General features: G+C 34.9%; 1 protein-coding gene across 1 annotated transcript in view; it reads right to left on the bottom strand.

Moving 5' to 3' along the window:
- The window catches only part of LOC127866326 (uncharacterized), a 107,129-nt gene that overhangs the window by 75,066 nt on the left and 15,737 nt on the right, over positions 1-16,326 (bottom strand). Inside the window, exons 8-11 of the mRNA XM_052406792.1 lie at positions 6,228-6,407; positions 5,488-5,667; positions 1,867-2,055; positions 823-1,002 (exon numbers count right to left, since the gene is read on the bottom strand). Of these exons, the coding sequence (XP_052262752.1) occupies positions 823-1,002; positions 1,867-2,055; positions 5,488-5,667; positions 6,228-6,407 (729 nt within the window). The remainder of the gene's footprint in view (positions 1-822; positions 1,003-1,866; positions 2,056-5,487; positions 5,668-6,227; positions 6,408-16,326) is intronic.

Genomic DNA, 16,326 nt, shown 5'->3' with positions numbered 1-16,326 from the left:
TGGACAGTTAGTTTTGATGCATAATGCAACGGCAAGCACAGAAGAATGTTTTTCATACGTTTTATTGAATTATGGTATCGAGGTCAGTAAACAATGCAGGTAAAATGCCTTTTACTCCGTGAAGATTTTATTCTGAGATACTGTCTGATCGATGTTAACTGGGTCACGCGAGTGTGAATTGTGTTATTTCTTAAAAGTTGACCCAGTATTTGTAAAGACATGTACATTTCCAGAAAGGAAATTCATTTCTGCGCTGTATAAGACCGAAATCGTGAAAATCGTTTTAAAATTGATGAAGTAATGGGCTGTTCAAAGCGAAACACTCTGTTTTCGGTTGATTTCGAGTTGAATACCTTGTTAAATATATATATTTGATAGTGATTTTTTTCAGAAAAGTTGATTTTTCGTTATAATATGATTATTTATCATTCAAAATGATGTTTTCACTAATAATATCATAGCCACACGCTACCACCTGTGGGTTAACGAATAATGCATTACTTGAATAATATAATTGATTTGCATATAATAAAAAAACAGTTGAAACTTTAAAGGTCATTTAAAACACCTACGCCATATTTACATGAATACCGTTTTAATTCGATAAAAAGATTTTGCAGCGGATTAAGTTAATGCAATTGACATACATATAGATTTTTAATTATTACATTGATTGGTATAAGATTTTCTTCCCGATGTAACCCAGATTGTTTGTTACTAAAATAAGTACTTGTATGTCCTTAATGCATATTTAACTATACCCCTTTTCTGTTGAGATTGATTTACCCTTTACATCTGCATTATTGATTTACAATCACTTACTGGTACAGTTTGCTGGAATGCCATCGAAAACGCCCGTATGTTGACATGTTTGTGTGACGTCACCCCCGGTGTGGTTGTATCCTAGTATGCACGTGGCGGTAACGGTGGTGTTGAAGTCGTATGTTGTTGTGTTAGGGGAAAACGTGATGAACGGTTCTTGTGGTTTTGGACACGTGACGACTGGAAGTATTTATGAATGAGACAAATGTATATATCTGAATAAATAACTGTTAATCATATATTTATATTTGTTACAATTAACTGAATGACAGAATAGAAACACGCAAAACACACGTCAAGAGACTCGATGTACGCAACACTGCTGAATTGATTTATATAAGGGGGTCGTCGATTTCATTGTTTATAGTATATGGTTATTTATTTAAATGTGTAATCTTAATCGTCCAAATGTCAAAGGAACAACGTATAAAGTTAATCTTTGTGCAGCCGAAACAAAATATTAAAATGTTTTTTAACTATCGGTATGTTCTGATTAAAAATGTTTATCTCTTGCTTTGTAAGACACAGTCCTAGACTATAAGATTCGATGATTTTTTTTATATTTTGTTATAAACATTTTAAAAAATACGGAAAGTTCGAAGTGCAGAAAGTATTTAACTTCTGCAACGATTTTAGGCGTCAAAATCAATTTCAGGAAGCGATTGTACGCGGAAATGCCGACGTTTACCAAAATTTACGAATATTAATTCGTTTACCCCAATAATCTCACACAGGTATTTGCTAACGTATATATGCTTTTTATCCTACGCTCTACTGTATATTAAGTAATCGATACTCTTTGACGTACTACACTGAAAAAGGTCGTTGAAAAAATGCCCTAAACATCACAACTAAACCGGGGTATTGTAGTATTTTTGTTTCATTATTACTCTTCAGTCAAAGTCGTTGTTAAAAAGTGGCAGCAGACGTGTAGCAGTGGAATGGTGGAATAATGGCACAATGTTTGCGGAAATGTTTTGGGAGGAGGTGAAGGTACGATAGTGGTTTTGGCGGGTAAGGTGGTGTTGCCTGTATTGTACTTACTCGTACAAACGGGTACAGCCCCTGTCCATTGTTCCAGTTCGTTACATCGCCTCTGCAGACTCCCGCTCAGATGACGGTATCCAAACTGGCACGTGTACTCCACAGTCGTATTGTACAGGTGCATTCCCGAAGGCTCCAACGGGGTGTAATTACCATTTAGGATGGTGGGCGGGGAGGGGCATTTTATAACTGCAATGGTTGACCAGAACCAGAATAAATGCAATCGCATAAAGCTTCCTTATTATGTCACGCATCTTTTATTTATATCGGATAACTATTGTATTGCTTTAATTTCTTGGTTTGTGCATTATGTATATGATATTTCTGGAACACGTCATAAGTTATGAATGAAAAGTTTTAATTTGTTTTACATTATGAATAAAATTTACTCCTATACTTAAAATTGTCAAAAAGATTAAGCCGGAAAAAGAAGCAAATGAAAACAGTGTGTATACATACGTTATCCATTCTGTTAACAGCACGTTACATTAAAAAGAATCCGACATCAGAAACATTTTACGGAAAGTAGTGAGATGTGTTCTAAATCAATCTACTATGCACTATACTTCTTGGAAACTACATTGTAAAGTGCAAACATGGACTATTACAATAGTGTACACATCGCATACGATCCCAATGGGTTCCCTTTAACAACAGAACTGAAATACCAACAATTTACATTTCTCGTGGCCGATATTTAATGGTTCACAGGTGTATCACTGCTCGCACAGGTCAAAACCCTCTTGATCAAGACACAGCTAGCACACTTGTTATGATATACAATAAAAATTGTCCAATTATGTAAACTTTATAGCAAAAACATAAACATAGCAAAATGGCCATAGTGCGCACATTGATTTACGTGTCACTTATACAGGACCACTTGTTGTAATTGGAAGTATATCCGTCTGATGCAGCTAAATTATCAATTGTTTCTATTTAATAATATTAGAGTGAAGATTGTATTAATCTTTGCATAGAAACAGCAAATTCCATCTAGACAACCTTAAGGAAATATAAAGCTACAAATTTATCACAGGTTAGCTTTGAAAAAACAACTAAGGGCACAGTGATTCTAAACTATTATAGCTGCGCATTTATTGGGCGCCTTACTGAATCGCGGAGGTATATATGGGATATGTATTTTTCTCTAGTACGAGTACTTATTATTTAAAACAAATATCTTAATTTTTTTGGACAAAAACAATTGTATTTAACTATATAAAATACTTTTTGTTATGTGCTTGCATATATTTTTTATAAATAATACGTTCGCTTAAAAAAAAACACTTATTAATTTTCTCTCGATTGGGGTTGCTCTAGTTTCATTAGTAAGATCGGGAACCACATAATCTTCATACAAGTTTAACCGGTCAAAAGATAAACCGGCGTCTACGTGAAACCTACCATTACAACTAAAAACGGAAATGCATCAACAATTAAATTCGCACACTTTATTGTTTACATATTTTCTTACCTTTATTTACCCATATTGAAAGGAAAGGAAAAGTTTAGGTGAATAGGTGTGATGTTTTACTTCATCGGTCCCCTTTAACCATTCACCATAACTAGATTTTGCTTTCGCATATTTTGATAAATGTAGAAAATGACGCCATTTTGTTCGTTGGTTCAATTTGTAGTTTTTTCGCACGTGAGATTACCTCAAGAAAATAGCGCGATAAAAAATTTTTCGTTGCGTAATACATAAATCCGAGTTTTGTTAAGTAGTAAATTAAACGTTTTTCAACATTAGATGGGTTTTTTCTTGGATGTCATTTTTAATTTATGTTGTTAAATGTGTTGTGATAGCGTCCTTTTTCAAGGTCTGGCTCAAATCAACATTTAGGAGCACTCCCAAAACTCTTCAGTCCCGTAACATAGTTTATTACCTTGCTTCATTATCAACGTCTACAGATAACCTCAATAGAAGCAGAAGCTGCATTCTACTATTCGTACGTAGTCCATGACGGTGAATGCATTTTGCTGCATTGGTTGCCTGACCCCTCTCCCCGACAAATGTACATGTTTCATTTTAACACCATATATACCTAAACAGACAAAATTAAAACAAAAATGCAGTGTCGCATATCAGTATAGTCATTATCCCTTTATATGTTAAACTGAATTCGTTTGTCCGAAAACAGTCAAATAGGGATCGGTTACTTATAATTCAACTGGCAATATTTTCCTGTCAGCTGCTTACAAGTTTCCTTTTTAGTAACACTTGTTGAATGAGAAGCGCAAGTTGTGTTATGTCGAGATGTTATAGTCTAACCGAATATTTTTGACACGTGGTTTAAATCTTGAAGTGCGACCTTGACATTTATTCAAAAGAAATGTTTTTCTGTGACAAATGAATTAAATGTTCTGTTTTTACCGGAACAAAATCTTGGGAAACGTTGATTTTTTGTTTTGACCTTATATTATGAGCTTGCTAGCGGACATAACTGCATAAATTGTCTTAACAAATAAACGCCCGTTTTGAACAATGTTTCATTATTGGAAAAGCCTACCCAAATATAAATCGTCCGATGATAAATTCCTTGTTTTTGACGTTGGAACTTGATCTGAACGCTGATGTTTTAGCACTGTCACGACCATTATTAATGGACATCTGTAATGTTTTGCGTACTTAACTCGTCTGCAAATCGCTTCACTTCCATTAAGTTATTTGAAATCATTTGCGATTGGATAAGGTTAGGTTCCTGCTAAAATATTCATGATTGCTATTTTATAAGCACTATGTCAAACTTCAAATTAAATTAGATCTAAAAACCATAATCTCACACGCTGCTCCAAGGCCATGAAAGAAACAAATGCTACATTAAAACGCTTCGAATAACAACGCCTCCACCAATAACAACATTAACAAATACAATATCTACTTGCTAAAGAAAAAAGACTACGCATTACTTTCGCATATCGCTTCGCTGCCTGTAAATGTCGCATGCTCTGTGCACTGGCGCACAGCGTTTCCACTTGTTCTATAATACCCCAAATTACACAGGGTTCTTATATAGTGGTTGTAATCCACACTCGGTACATCGGGGAGAATAACTGCGTTATCGGGTGCGGCTGGCACTGGGCATTTTATAACTGCAGAAATAACAACACGTTTTAGAGAAGGCTACATAATGTTAATAATATTGACAATCTAAAACAATTTTATTTAGTGTACTATAGTATTAAATACACATGAGTGACAGGAGAACATGGAATTTAATGTGAAAGTTAAATCAACAAAATAGACAGACAATGTCTTGATAAAAAAACTCACAAGCTGTGAAGATGCAAAATAAAAATCAACAAATGCAAAGATGAATCACACTTCTAGCAAAAAAAATACTTTAATACAGATGACACCATTAGCGTTCAAACATGTAGCAGGTTCGAACCCAACGCCACCATAAAGTGTAGGGTGGGAGGAAGCATGCCAGCTGAGCCTTGCGTACAACACACTGCATACGCGTTAACCAATGCAATAGCTTACAACACATGGTATATCATATATGTCGCAAAAAAAAGCATGAACATTATTTTTGTTATATAAACAATAAACACATATATATACCTTTACCAGAATTATATTTTATTTATTGGTACTTAGAATCGACCTCTTACTTGTACATGCCGGAAGCGATCCAGTCCACAAACCATTAGTCAGGCAGGTGCGTGTGACGTCACCGGAAGAATAATTGTATCCGATGACGCATTTATACGTCACATCGACGCCAAATTCGTGGACGATGTTGTTCGGGATCGTTGTCATGAATGTGGAATTCTCTTGTATACAAGCTGCGCCTACATTTTTGAATATTTTTATCAACTAAAGCAATTCACGCTTATTTGATTGTCGGCTAAAAAACTGGTAAATGGAAAGTTTTATGGCAGCCTGTTTTTAGAAATACTTGTAAATATTATTTGTATTTGGTTCAGCTTGGCTTGTCAATTGAGAAAATTGTAACATTTAAATGTAAATATATGTAATTCAAAAACAATCAAAACAAAACCAGTAGAATGGATATCATATGACCTTACATCTTAGGTACTTAAAATATATCTCTTTCAAATCAATGATATTATAAAACACAATATCATGATTTATAGTAAAATTGTTGTTTTTTTCTGGAAATATATACTCAGAGTCCAACAGTAATCTTTGAAATAATACCACATGATTCACATAACCTAAATTGCCAAATCATGTCACTCGCTTAATTATTTCCTACGCATTAACTTAATGTATACGTTTACTAAATTTGAAACTATTGAATTTGTGACTTCATTTATTTTATCCGAGATCTAGAGTTCTTTATATATTTCAAATAGTTAAATAGAATTATACTGCGTTGAATACATACGCGAGCACACCGGCTTATTTCCGGTCCACGTGAAGTCCTCTTGACACGTGCGCTGCAGGTCACCTTCCGTGTGGTTATAAGCAAGGTTACAAGTGTACGTAACCACGTTGCTGTAGTTGATTTGTGCAACGTTCGGTGTGAAGGTGGCGTTCTGAACAACGTCTGTCGGGCATCGAACCACTGAAGCGGGCGCCAAGAAGATTTATTTGGAATGAAAAATACATTCATCTTAATCTTTTGCATAAACGAGATTCGTGTTGAATTTCGTTTATGCAAAAGGTTTTGAATGTTGTTGTTGTTTTATTGTTGTTCTGGGTCGCCGTAAGAACAAACCAAGAACGCCTTTTGTGACGGTGATATAACGAACAAATCTTAATTATTGTTGCTCTGTTAAAAAAATATTGAAACATAAACAACCAAAACATTACACATTATATATATTAATCCTAGTATAAATTTTCAGGTCATAGTGGTTATGTTAAAATCGATATAATTGCCAGTAGTGTAGAAATTGCGCGGCTGGGCCACTGTCGTTTCCCGGTCGTTTCCCTTTCGTTTCCCTTCCGTAAAGAAATATACTAAAGCAGTTTTCCTTTCACGTCAACATGAAGTAACCACAATTTTATAAATGTATGGCCTTTCCTTAACCATAAATTTAAAACAAGTATTAAAACTTTCGAAAAAAACCTTTACCATGAAAATTCAATTTTCTTATTATCGTTTACGCCTTTGCAAAATATTCACCTTTTATATGTTTAATTTCAATGTCTCGGTAAACAATGTCGTTTGGTTTGATCATTCCGAGTAAGAATGCCATGGTAATCTTGAAAAGATATTATTTATGCCAGTTCCACAGAAAGGTCAAGCTTTCCCTTAGATATTCGCCTATCGACTTTCGACCTTGAAGAAACGTGTTTAAACCCTCCCACCCTCCGTGTTGCGTTGAGCATATTAAACAAAACTTTTCACTGCTCTCGTCCATTTCAAATTTTCTCGGGTCGTTATTTTGACAGACGTCGCACACCGTCTTTTGCACCGAGAGAGGTTTTTGTATCTTAATGTTCCATTTCTTATCCTTCACCAACTCGGACGAAATGGCCACGTACTGTTGATACAGCGTGTTTTTCTTCTCTTCAATGTTAGCATTTAGCGGGTTGTTCAGAATCGTCATATACTCCTACACCAGTTCCGTGGTTTTAACGATGAACGCGTTTTTAATGAGCCCGCGGCGCTCTAGCTCTTCCTTCGTTTCCTGTAAATAACGCAATGTCTCCTCCGTAAATAACGGGGAGGAAATTCAATCGGTCACGGTTTGCAAGGTGGTCTTTGCCTTCTGTTCTTCCTGTGAAAAGCGGGAAAGAAATTTGTTGTGTAATGAAATAATATTCATATTTACGTCAGACATTGTTTTGATATATAATATATATATTTTATATCATAAAGATCATGAGGCTCTTGACAGGATAGGTCGCACGGTAAGACGGGTTAGGAAGTTTTATATTACAAAAAAAAATTGAATTGACTTAAGTATTTTTTTACTATGTATAAAATGGATAACACAACGGTACAAGAGTTGATTCAACGGCGTATTCAGCAAATTGAAAATCCACCACCACAAGATGAGCATCTAAATACATGTTTATAAGATTTAAAATTTTCACAAAAAATAATGAATTGTAAAATAGCCAAAAGGCAGAAACCTGTTAAAACAGTTTAATTTTTGATTATCGTATTATAACTTTAATAGATTATAAAAAGGATTAAGGTTCATTTCCAAACCTAAACTGGGTTTGAAAATGTCTATTACAAGTCTATTAGGCTTTTATTGTCAACCCATGTATTAAATGATTCGGGATAACCGAGCCACTTGACTAACGACTTGTTGCCGCGTTTTCAATTAACTTTTTCAATTCTATATACTTCTTGTCTTTTGTAGTTCTTGTTCATAAAACGTACCCTGTATTTCCTCACCATTATAATCAATAATTTTATACGTTGGCGGATCCGTATATTGAACTTGTGACACTGTAAACACTTCCTCAGTCCATCTAGGCGTATATCCTTTTTCAAATATTCCCTTTTTCTTAGTGATTCTCACCTTATCGCCGACTTCAAATATTGGCTTACCGTACTTTTGAGGGTGTTTGGAGTACAAATTGAACCAAAATACGCCTTCTTTCTTATAATGACTAGCATCAACAGATGTCAGTTTGATTGATGAATGCTTGTTATAATCATTTACCATTTCATCTAAGACATCGATATATTTTATGGTAGAGTTGGCTGAAAAAATTTGAACATCTTTTCATTCATTGTTCTGTTCCACCGCTCTGCCACGGAAATTTTCTCTTCGTTTTCTGTGGAATACAACTCGACTCCCAACGCCATTACATTTTCATTGTAGACCTCTTTTCCTTTATCGACCCACAGCTTTTGGGATTGCTTTTCCTTAAATATTTTGTGAAATGCTTCTGCAACCTCAACTCCGGTTTTACTCTTTAATTGAACAACCCATCCATATTTTGAAAAAAACATCTACATGTATAACTGTTAGCAAGTATTTTGCACAATTATTAAACTTAGCAAAAGCTTGCATGTCTACTAAATCAGCAGCCCATATTTTATCAATGCCATGGGCAACGACTATTCTTTTTCTAAAACGTTTTAGAACGGGTCTATGCAGTTCGTCTGCGAGCTGATCAGTCAATTTTAGTTCTTTAGCCACGACTTTTTTCCCCTTATAACCTAACCCAAACTTTGCCTTGGTAGATATTATTGGCTTTATTATACTACGCTCAATTCTTTCACGGATCGTTGGGTCTTTAATAGCATCCATTTGTTCAAGCATAATTTTATCAGCTGCGTTTCTACTTGCTGTATCTGGAAAGTGTTGGTAAGCTAAATCATGATGGTAGGCAGCATTATCAACTCGATCAACTGGTTTACTCCAGTCTTTATAAGCACCAGTTGAATATAATCGTTCGTTTAAATTAGTTCCAGGTCCTGCAAAGTTCATTCCTGGAATATGCATTTCACCGGGAAATTTAGCCCACGGAAGCTTTACTTTACTAGTTACCGAATTTAACGACGAAACAAAGTCTCCTACAGTTTTAGTATGCATTTTACAAACTGTGTTTTAACACAACCGCAAACGACGCACTTTCCGCGAAGCAATGGTTTATTGTTTTTACTTACAATATTTTGCACATCAACTGTTTCAGTTTTGCTTTTGCACTTTACGCAATACATTTTTAAATGAAAAAATAATTTATATTTAAAATGGAAGTAACGGATCTTTCGCGGAATGATGATATTTCAAAAAGATGCAACAGTAGACTTTTACCGAGATCAATACGAGGTCTTATTATTGGTAAAAGCGGATGCGGAACAACTATACTATTGTTAAACCTTTTACTACGACCAGTATGGTTAGACTACAACAACTTGCACGTTTTTGGCAAGTCGCTATTTCAGCCGGAGTACAGAATTATTAAGAAAGCGTTTGAAGAAAAGCTGCCCAAAGAAGAGATTCTGTAATTGTTTTCCGAACAAGACTATATAATAGAGAATGACGTTTCACCAGTTCTTTTAGTTGAAGAAATGGCTAAATGTTTAGATAGGTCAGCTGATATTGAATGTAATTTTTTTTGAAACGTCTGATGATGTACCTGATCCTAGAGACATGAGTAGCTCTTAAAAGAATTTAATGATTTTTGAAGACCTTCAGTTGAAAAAACAAAACAAATGTGAAACTTATTACATTAGAGGACGCCACAGCAATGTAGACTGCTTTTATCTCGCACAAAACTACTTTAAACTTCCAAGACAAACAATACGTTAAAATGCAAACTTTATGTGTTTGTTGACACAGGACATAAAAAATATTCATCACATCTACAACGATCACGTTTCAACTGATATATCAAAAGAAGAATTTAGAAATGTTTGTAAAGTAGCCTGGGACTGTCATGGATTAACTGTTATAGATCTTACTAGTAAAAAAAATAATGGTAAGTATAGATCAGGATTTGACTACTTTTACATACCTCACTAATTGAAAAAAACCCACTTTTTTCTAAATAAAAATGGAAACAAGAGTGCTTGAGGACATGTTATCAGAATTAAAACAAATTAGGATTAATGCAAGTCCGAAGAATTCTTTTCACATTATATTGAAAGAAAACAGCTCTCGAATTTGTACTTCATTAAGTCCAACAATTCAACTAGATGTAGACAAAAAATACGAAATGGCCTTAGTTAATTTGGAGACCTACTATTCATTTTAAAATATAGACTCTTTAAATAATAATTTTCGCTATTGTCCTGACGGAGAAAAATGGTTTGATATAAATATTACCGAAGGTTCATACGAAGTTGATGATATTAACGATTACGTCCAACGAATAATGAGGGAAAATGGGCATTACAACTCTGTCTCGGACGAGTACGCTATATCGCTAGAGTCAAACGACAGCACACTTAAAACAGTACTAAATATAGCACAAAATTATAAAATAGACCTGACACCTGCAAACTCTATCAGAACGGTATTGGGGTTTAATGCAGAAGTATACGCATCAGGATATCACGAGTCAGAAAATATTGTAAATATATTAAGTATTAGTAGCTTGAGAGTAACGTGTGATATAATTAACTCATCATATGTTAACAATTCGACTGACAACGTTATCTTTAGTTTTTTTCCATCAGTCGGACCCGGGTATAAAATTATGGAAACACCAGTTATTTTTGGTATATTTACCTGATAATTTATCGATTATTTCGTCAATTGAGACAAAACTCACTGTTCAAAACGGGGAACTTGTATATTTGCGGGGTGAAGATCTTTTTATAAGATTTCATATAAGAGAATCCGTTTATTACATAAGGATATATCCGGAGAAGATATGTTAGCCCTCACTCAGGCACAAATCCACAAAATAACAAAAGCGTACCAAAGTGGAAAAGGAGTGACGATTAAAATGTCGGAAACACAAATAGAACACAACGCAAAAGTCGAAGGGGGATTTATTGGAGCTATTTTGCAACACAGGAAACCCGATACCTTGCGGGTCGTTTAATACCATAGGGGACAGTGCTGTGCATTTTGGCATGAACTTACATAGGGAAAGTAAATTGGAAAAATTAAATTTTTCAAAGTCCAATTTGAAACAACTGTTATTAACATTGATAACAAAGGTATTGGCCTACATGTAGAAAAATCCTGACAAATTTTCTTAAAAAATGAGCGAAATGTGGCTCCCTGAAGTAGAAGATCGGGCAAAACGGTTCATGTTCAGGCATTCAGGGGAGAAAAAACTGCTTTAATTTGCAAGCAATTTAATAATGAAAGGATTTATACAAACTTTCACATGTCTGCCATAACCTCTCAGCAGGGTTTCTCCAGAAAACTATTTATTGTGGAGAAATTTGCGTTTTTAATGACCATGTTGGGAAAACATTGATACCATCTGTGGAAGACCAGGAAACCATATGTGGGCAGTGACTCTATAATTCTTTTTCAGCCATTTTGTTGCAATTTCTTTGCTTTGTAGAGGCCTACAGTAAGTGTATATGGGCACTTATGCATTCAATTGTACTTTTAATGCCTTATATATGATCAATAGTGCCTTTTCAACATTCTCGAGTTTTATTTCTTTTTACCAACACTATTTTGGAAAATATAAAGAAAGACTTGACTACTTTGTCGCACACATTAATTGGTTAGGTACATAAAAATGATGTCTTAATAAGTGTATTTGGGTTTTTTATGTGAAATATTTTTGTGGCGTGTTCTGAGACTTTTGGTGCTAATTCGGCAAGTGTCATAATGAGAAAAACTCATTTGAAATGAAGTCGCTAAACTTGCGCTTAATTTTGTTTAGATTGCCTTACGTTTTCTGTGATTTTACTGTTAGGCGTATTTAAGTAACATTAAAATCGGCACAGACTGGCCTTGGAAAGAATTGACTATCAAACATAATAATAGTTGATTTTGACCTTTTAATTTCAATGAGCTGACTTGTTACTCCCCTTTTAACGAATTTGGCCATTGCTAGTTTATAGCCGCAAACAAGACTTCAACACATGACGTTGATACCGATTTTATACATTTTACCACACAAAGTACAGTTGATTAAAAGAATAACACTTACCTTGTTCACAGACAAGTTTAATCATTGTTATGAATTCTTGAAGGATATTTGTTGGAAAACTTTACAGATAAGTTAATAAATGATTAAACTTTTACTCATTTGTTAAAACATTCTGTTTTTGTTTTTTTAAGTGTTTAAATTTTAACGTAATTCCCTATGTGTTCGAAAACTGGTTCGTCCACCATATTGTCAATAATAACCGCAAGGGGAGTTAGACAGTATATATAGATATATAGATATCTGACCTTCTTGAGAAGAAGTTTGATAAGTTATTAATACCACACCGCCAGAAAACACTAAGCATGTTTGCTAAATGCATGTGATATATATTAAGAGGATGAAATGGAACACTGTGCAAAAGCAACTTTTCCTGTCTATCCCACTTGCAGATGTAATAATGCAAGTTGCCAACCAAACTGGGACTAATAAATGCTCATATTACAGCTAGTTGCTGTAACAAATTTACAATCACAAGCAGTCTTTGATTTTGTGCATTGACAAATTGAATTTGTCATTGCACAAAATCAAAGACTGCTTGTGATTGTCACAATGATAAATTTTAGAGTAACAATAGCTCTCATGTTGATATAATATGTTTAAATGTTGAAGACATTTTACCTATACTCCCTTTATTACAGTATGCATTTTTAATAATTTACATTCCATTCCACCTGCGATCATAACGGTATGTGTTGCGCAAAATTCATTGATGCATCGTCATATGAGGTTTTTAGAACCCAGGAAGGGCCAATGTAATGTTTCTTTATCAGAGAACACAGTGACCTTTGACCTAATGGCCAAATAATGTAGTGTGATAATGTAAAACTCATTTAGGTCAGGTGTATCTACATAGGAAGTCTGTAGATATCAGATGGAAGCATTTTTGTTCTGAAGACAACATTAAAGTTTTCTATTAGAGTTGAAGTGACATTGACATTGGACCTTGTGATCTGACACTGGATTTGAACTGTAAAACTAATTGAGGTGCATCAATATATGAATTTTGAAGGCTGTAGGTGGAAGCATTTCCATTATACAGTCTATGATAAAGTTTCCTATAAGAGATTTAAGTGACCTTGACCTATGACCTAATGACCTTAAAGACGGTGAGGTGTATATATAAAGCTTATAAGGTTGCATCAACATATGAAGTTTGAATGTTGTATGTTCATTTGTACAAAATTTATTTCATGAAAATAAATCGGGCGGTAAACGGACAAAAAATCGTGACAGACGTAACATACTGGGACAGGGACGGTCGGGACAAACTGATTCCTATATAGCTATATAGCCCACCAAACAGACTTTGTGGCGGTATAATAATGTGTGCATGTGTGGGGGGGGGGCAACACTAGCATTGTGATAGTTTTTTACATATCTTAAAGTGGACATCGAATAACCACATTATATATAAGACAAAGGATTCACGTTTCTAAATTGATGTTGGATGAAAGCCAAATAATATCATTGAATGTATTAAAAAGCATTAAAAGTACATCTGTATGCATATGTGCCCACATACACTTACTATAGGCCTCTACAAAGCAAAGAAATTGCATTAAAATGGCTGAAAATTATTTTTTTTTGTCACGCAAAGAATAATAAAATCACTGCCCACTTATGGTTTCCTGGTCTTTCCCAGATGGTATCAATGATTTCCCAACATGGTCATTAAAAACGCAAATTTCTCCACAATAAATAGTTTTCTGGAGAAACCCTGCTGAAAGGTTATGGAAGACACGTGAACATTTGTATAAATCCTTTAATAATGGTAGTGGCTTGCAAATTTAAGCAGTTTCTTTCTCCCCTGAATGCCTGAACATGGCCTGTTTTGCCCGATCTCCTACTTCAGGGAGCCACATTTCGCTCATTTTTTTAAGAAAATTTGTCAGGATTTTTTCTACATGTAGGCCAATTCCTTTGTTATCAATGTTAATACACAGTTGTTTCAAATTGGACTTTGAAAAATTTAATTTTTCCAATTTACTTACCCTATGTAAGTTCACGCCAAAATGCACAGCACTGTCCCCTATGGTATTACACGACCCGCAAGGTATCGGATTTCCTGGGGTGTTTTGCCGATGTTGTCAACCGCGGGTAAATTTCTGATGTCAAGCGTTTTACCAGGTCTTGCAACCGGCTTACTAACCGGCGTAGGAGCCGCAGCCAGTAGTAAAGTTGTTAACAAAATTAGTGGATCAGGTGTTATGTATTTTATGAAAAACGGAAGAGATTGTAAAGCAACACAAACAGTTAAAGGATTGTATTTAGCTCCGCGGAAGAAAGGTAGTTCGTTAGGAGAGGGGCTGTATCTTAAATCTGGAAAAGGAATGTACATGAGAACGGGAATAGGATTGCTACTAGGACCGAATTCACCATTTAGCAGTATTCCAATATTAGGGATGCTTCTATAAAATATTTACATATATAAAAGTGCAAAGATATAGTATGCCAATTCACAAGTTTATCCACAAGTCTAAACGATCACCACCAGCGTCAGTTAAATGGTTGTCACACGAGAATCTTGTACATCCTGCAGAACCACTGTATGGTAAGTGGAACATTTTTGCGCAACAATCGCTCACTATTCAACCGAAAGCAGCACTAACTATTGCATTAGGAATAGATGTACGGCTTTTTCAAGGTGTTTGTTCGGTATCGCTCAGACAAAGAAAAGAGATGTAGTTTACAAGATAGAACTATTGCTGAATCTGTTAACGACATAATCGTTACAATTCAAAACAACTCAGACGCTGCAGTAGATATAGATGAAGGCGAATCTTTATGTTTTGTTACACATCAGTCGTTTAAAAAATATTTTTTTAAATATAAAAATGGAGTACAAAGATTCTAAATGTAACGCATACGATACGTATGCTAGTGACGCTAAACTATATCCATCTCTACCACCAGTTGTCGTTCCGTCGGCTCAAGAACTGATAAGAGTTGAAGGAAGTGCTCAGTCATACAGACTTCAAAAGATTAACGAAATTCAGAAATAAATTGCCGCAGAAATAGACAAGCGCGCAAACTTGTCTAAAAAGTATCACAGAGCTGTGAGAATTGTAGCAGGAGTAGACAACGCTCTTGTTGTTTCTTCAATGGTGTTATGTGCTACGGGGATAGGAGTATTGAGTACAATCATTGCAGCGCCAGTTGCAATAGCAATGGAAAGTGCTGCCTTAGGGTTAGGACTATTGTCTATCGTTGGAGGTCAAACTAATAAAAAGCTATCAATAAAAGCTGAAAAAACACGAACAAATTCAAACACTTGCAGATGCAAAGTTGAATACAATATGTGATCTTATATCAAAGGCGTAAGCAGACAATCACATTTCGGATGAAGAATACTCACTGGTTCTAAGTGAATTAGATAAATTTAATCAAATGAAAGAGGAAATAAGATCTAAAATACGAGTAGGTATAGACGAGGAAACAAAACAGTCTCTTGTTGCAAAAGGACGTGAAGATGCAATTTTACCTCTCAATCAACGTATAACGTCTAAAATCATGTCTCAAATCATGTCTCAAATCACGTCTCAAATCACGTCAAAAATCACGTCTCAAATCACGTTGAAAAATACGTCTAAAATCACGTCTAAAAACATTATTATTTCTATTTAAAAATGTCGTTTTTAAAGATAACAGATCCGGAAAAAAGGGACTCCATGGTGCATGAGTATCTTATGTTAAGAAATTAAATTCGTCAAGACTCTTCATCTGTAAAGCTAGGAGACATTGATCAACACAGAGAACTAACAAAACTTTACAAACCTGTCACCGATTCGCAAAGAGAGTTAAAAGAAGCAACGTCAAGTGCGATAAAAGCACTGCCAGCAGCATTAGCAGCTACAACACCTAATGCCATTACTTTCACTCAATACCCAAGCATAAAAACAGAAAAGGATAAAAGACCGAAAGAAAAATTATTAGAACTAGGTTTA

Source organism: Dreissena polymorpha, chromosome 2 (assembly GCF_020536995.1).
Source record: "Dreissena polymorpha isolate Duluth1 chromosome 2, UMN_Dpol_1.0, whole genome shotgun sequence".
In the NCBI taxonomy this organism is placed as follows: Eukaryota; Metazoa; Mollusca; class Bivalvia; order Myida; family Dreissenidae; genus Dreissena; species Dreissena polymorpha.
This window is presented reverse-complemented; position numbering and strand designations above follow the sequence as displayed.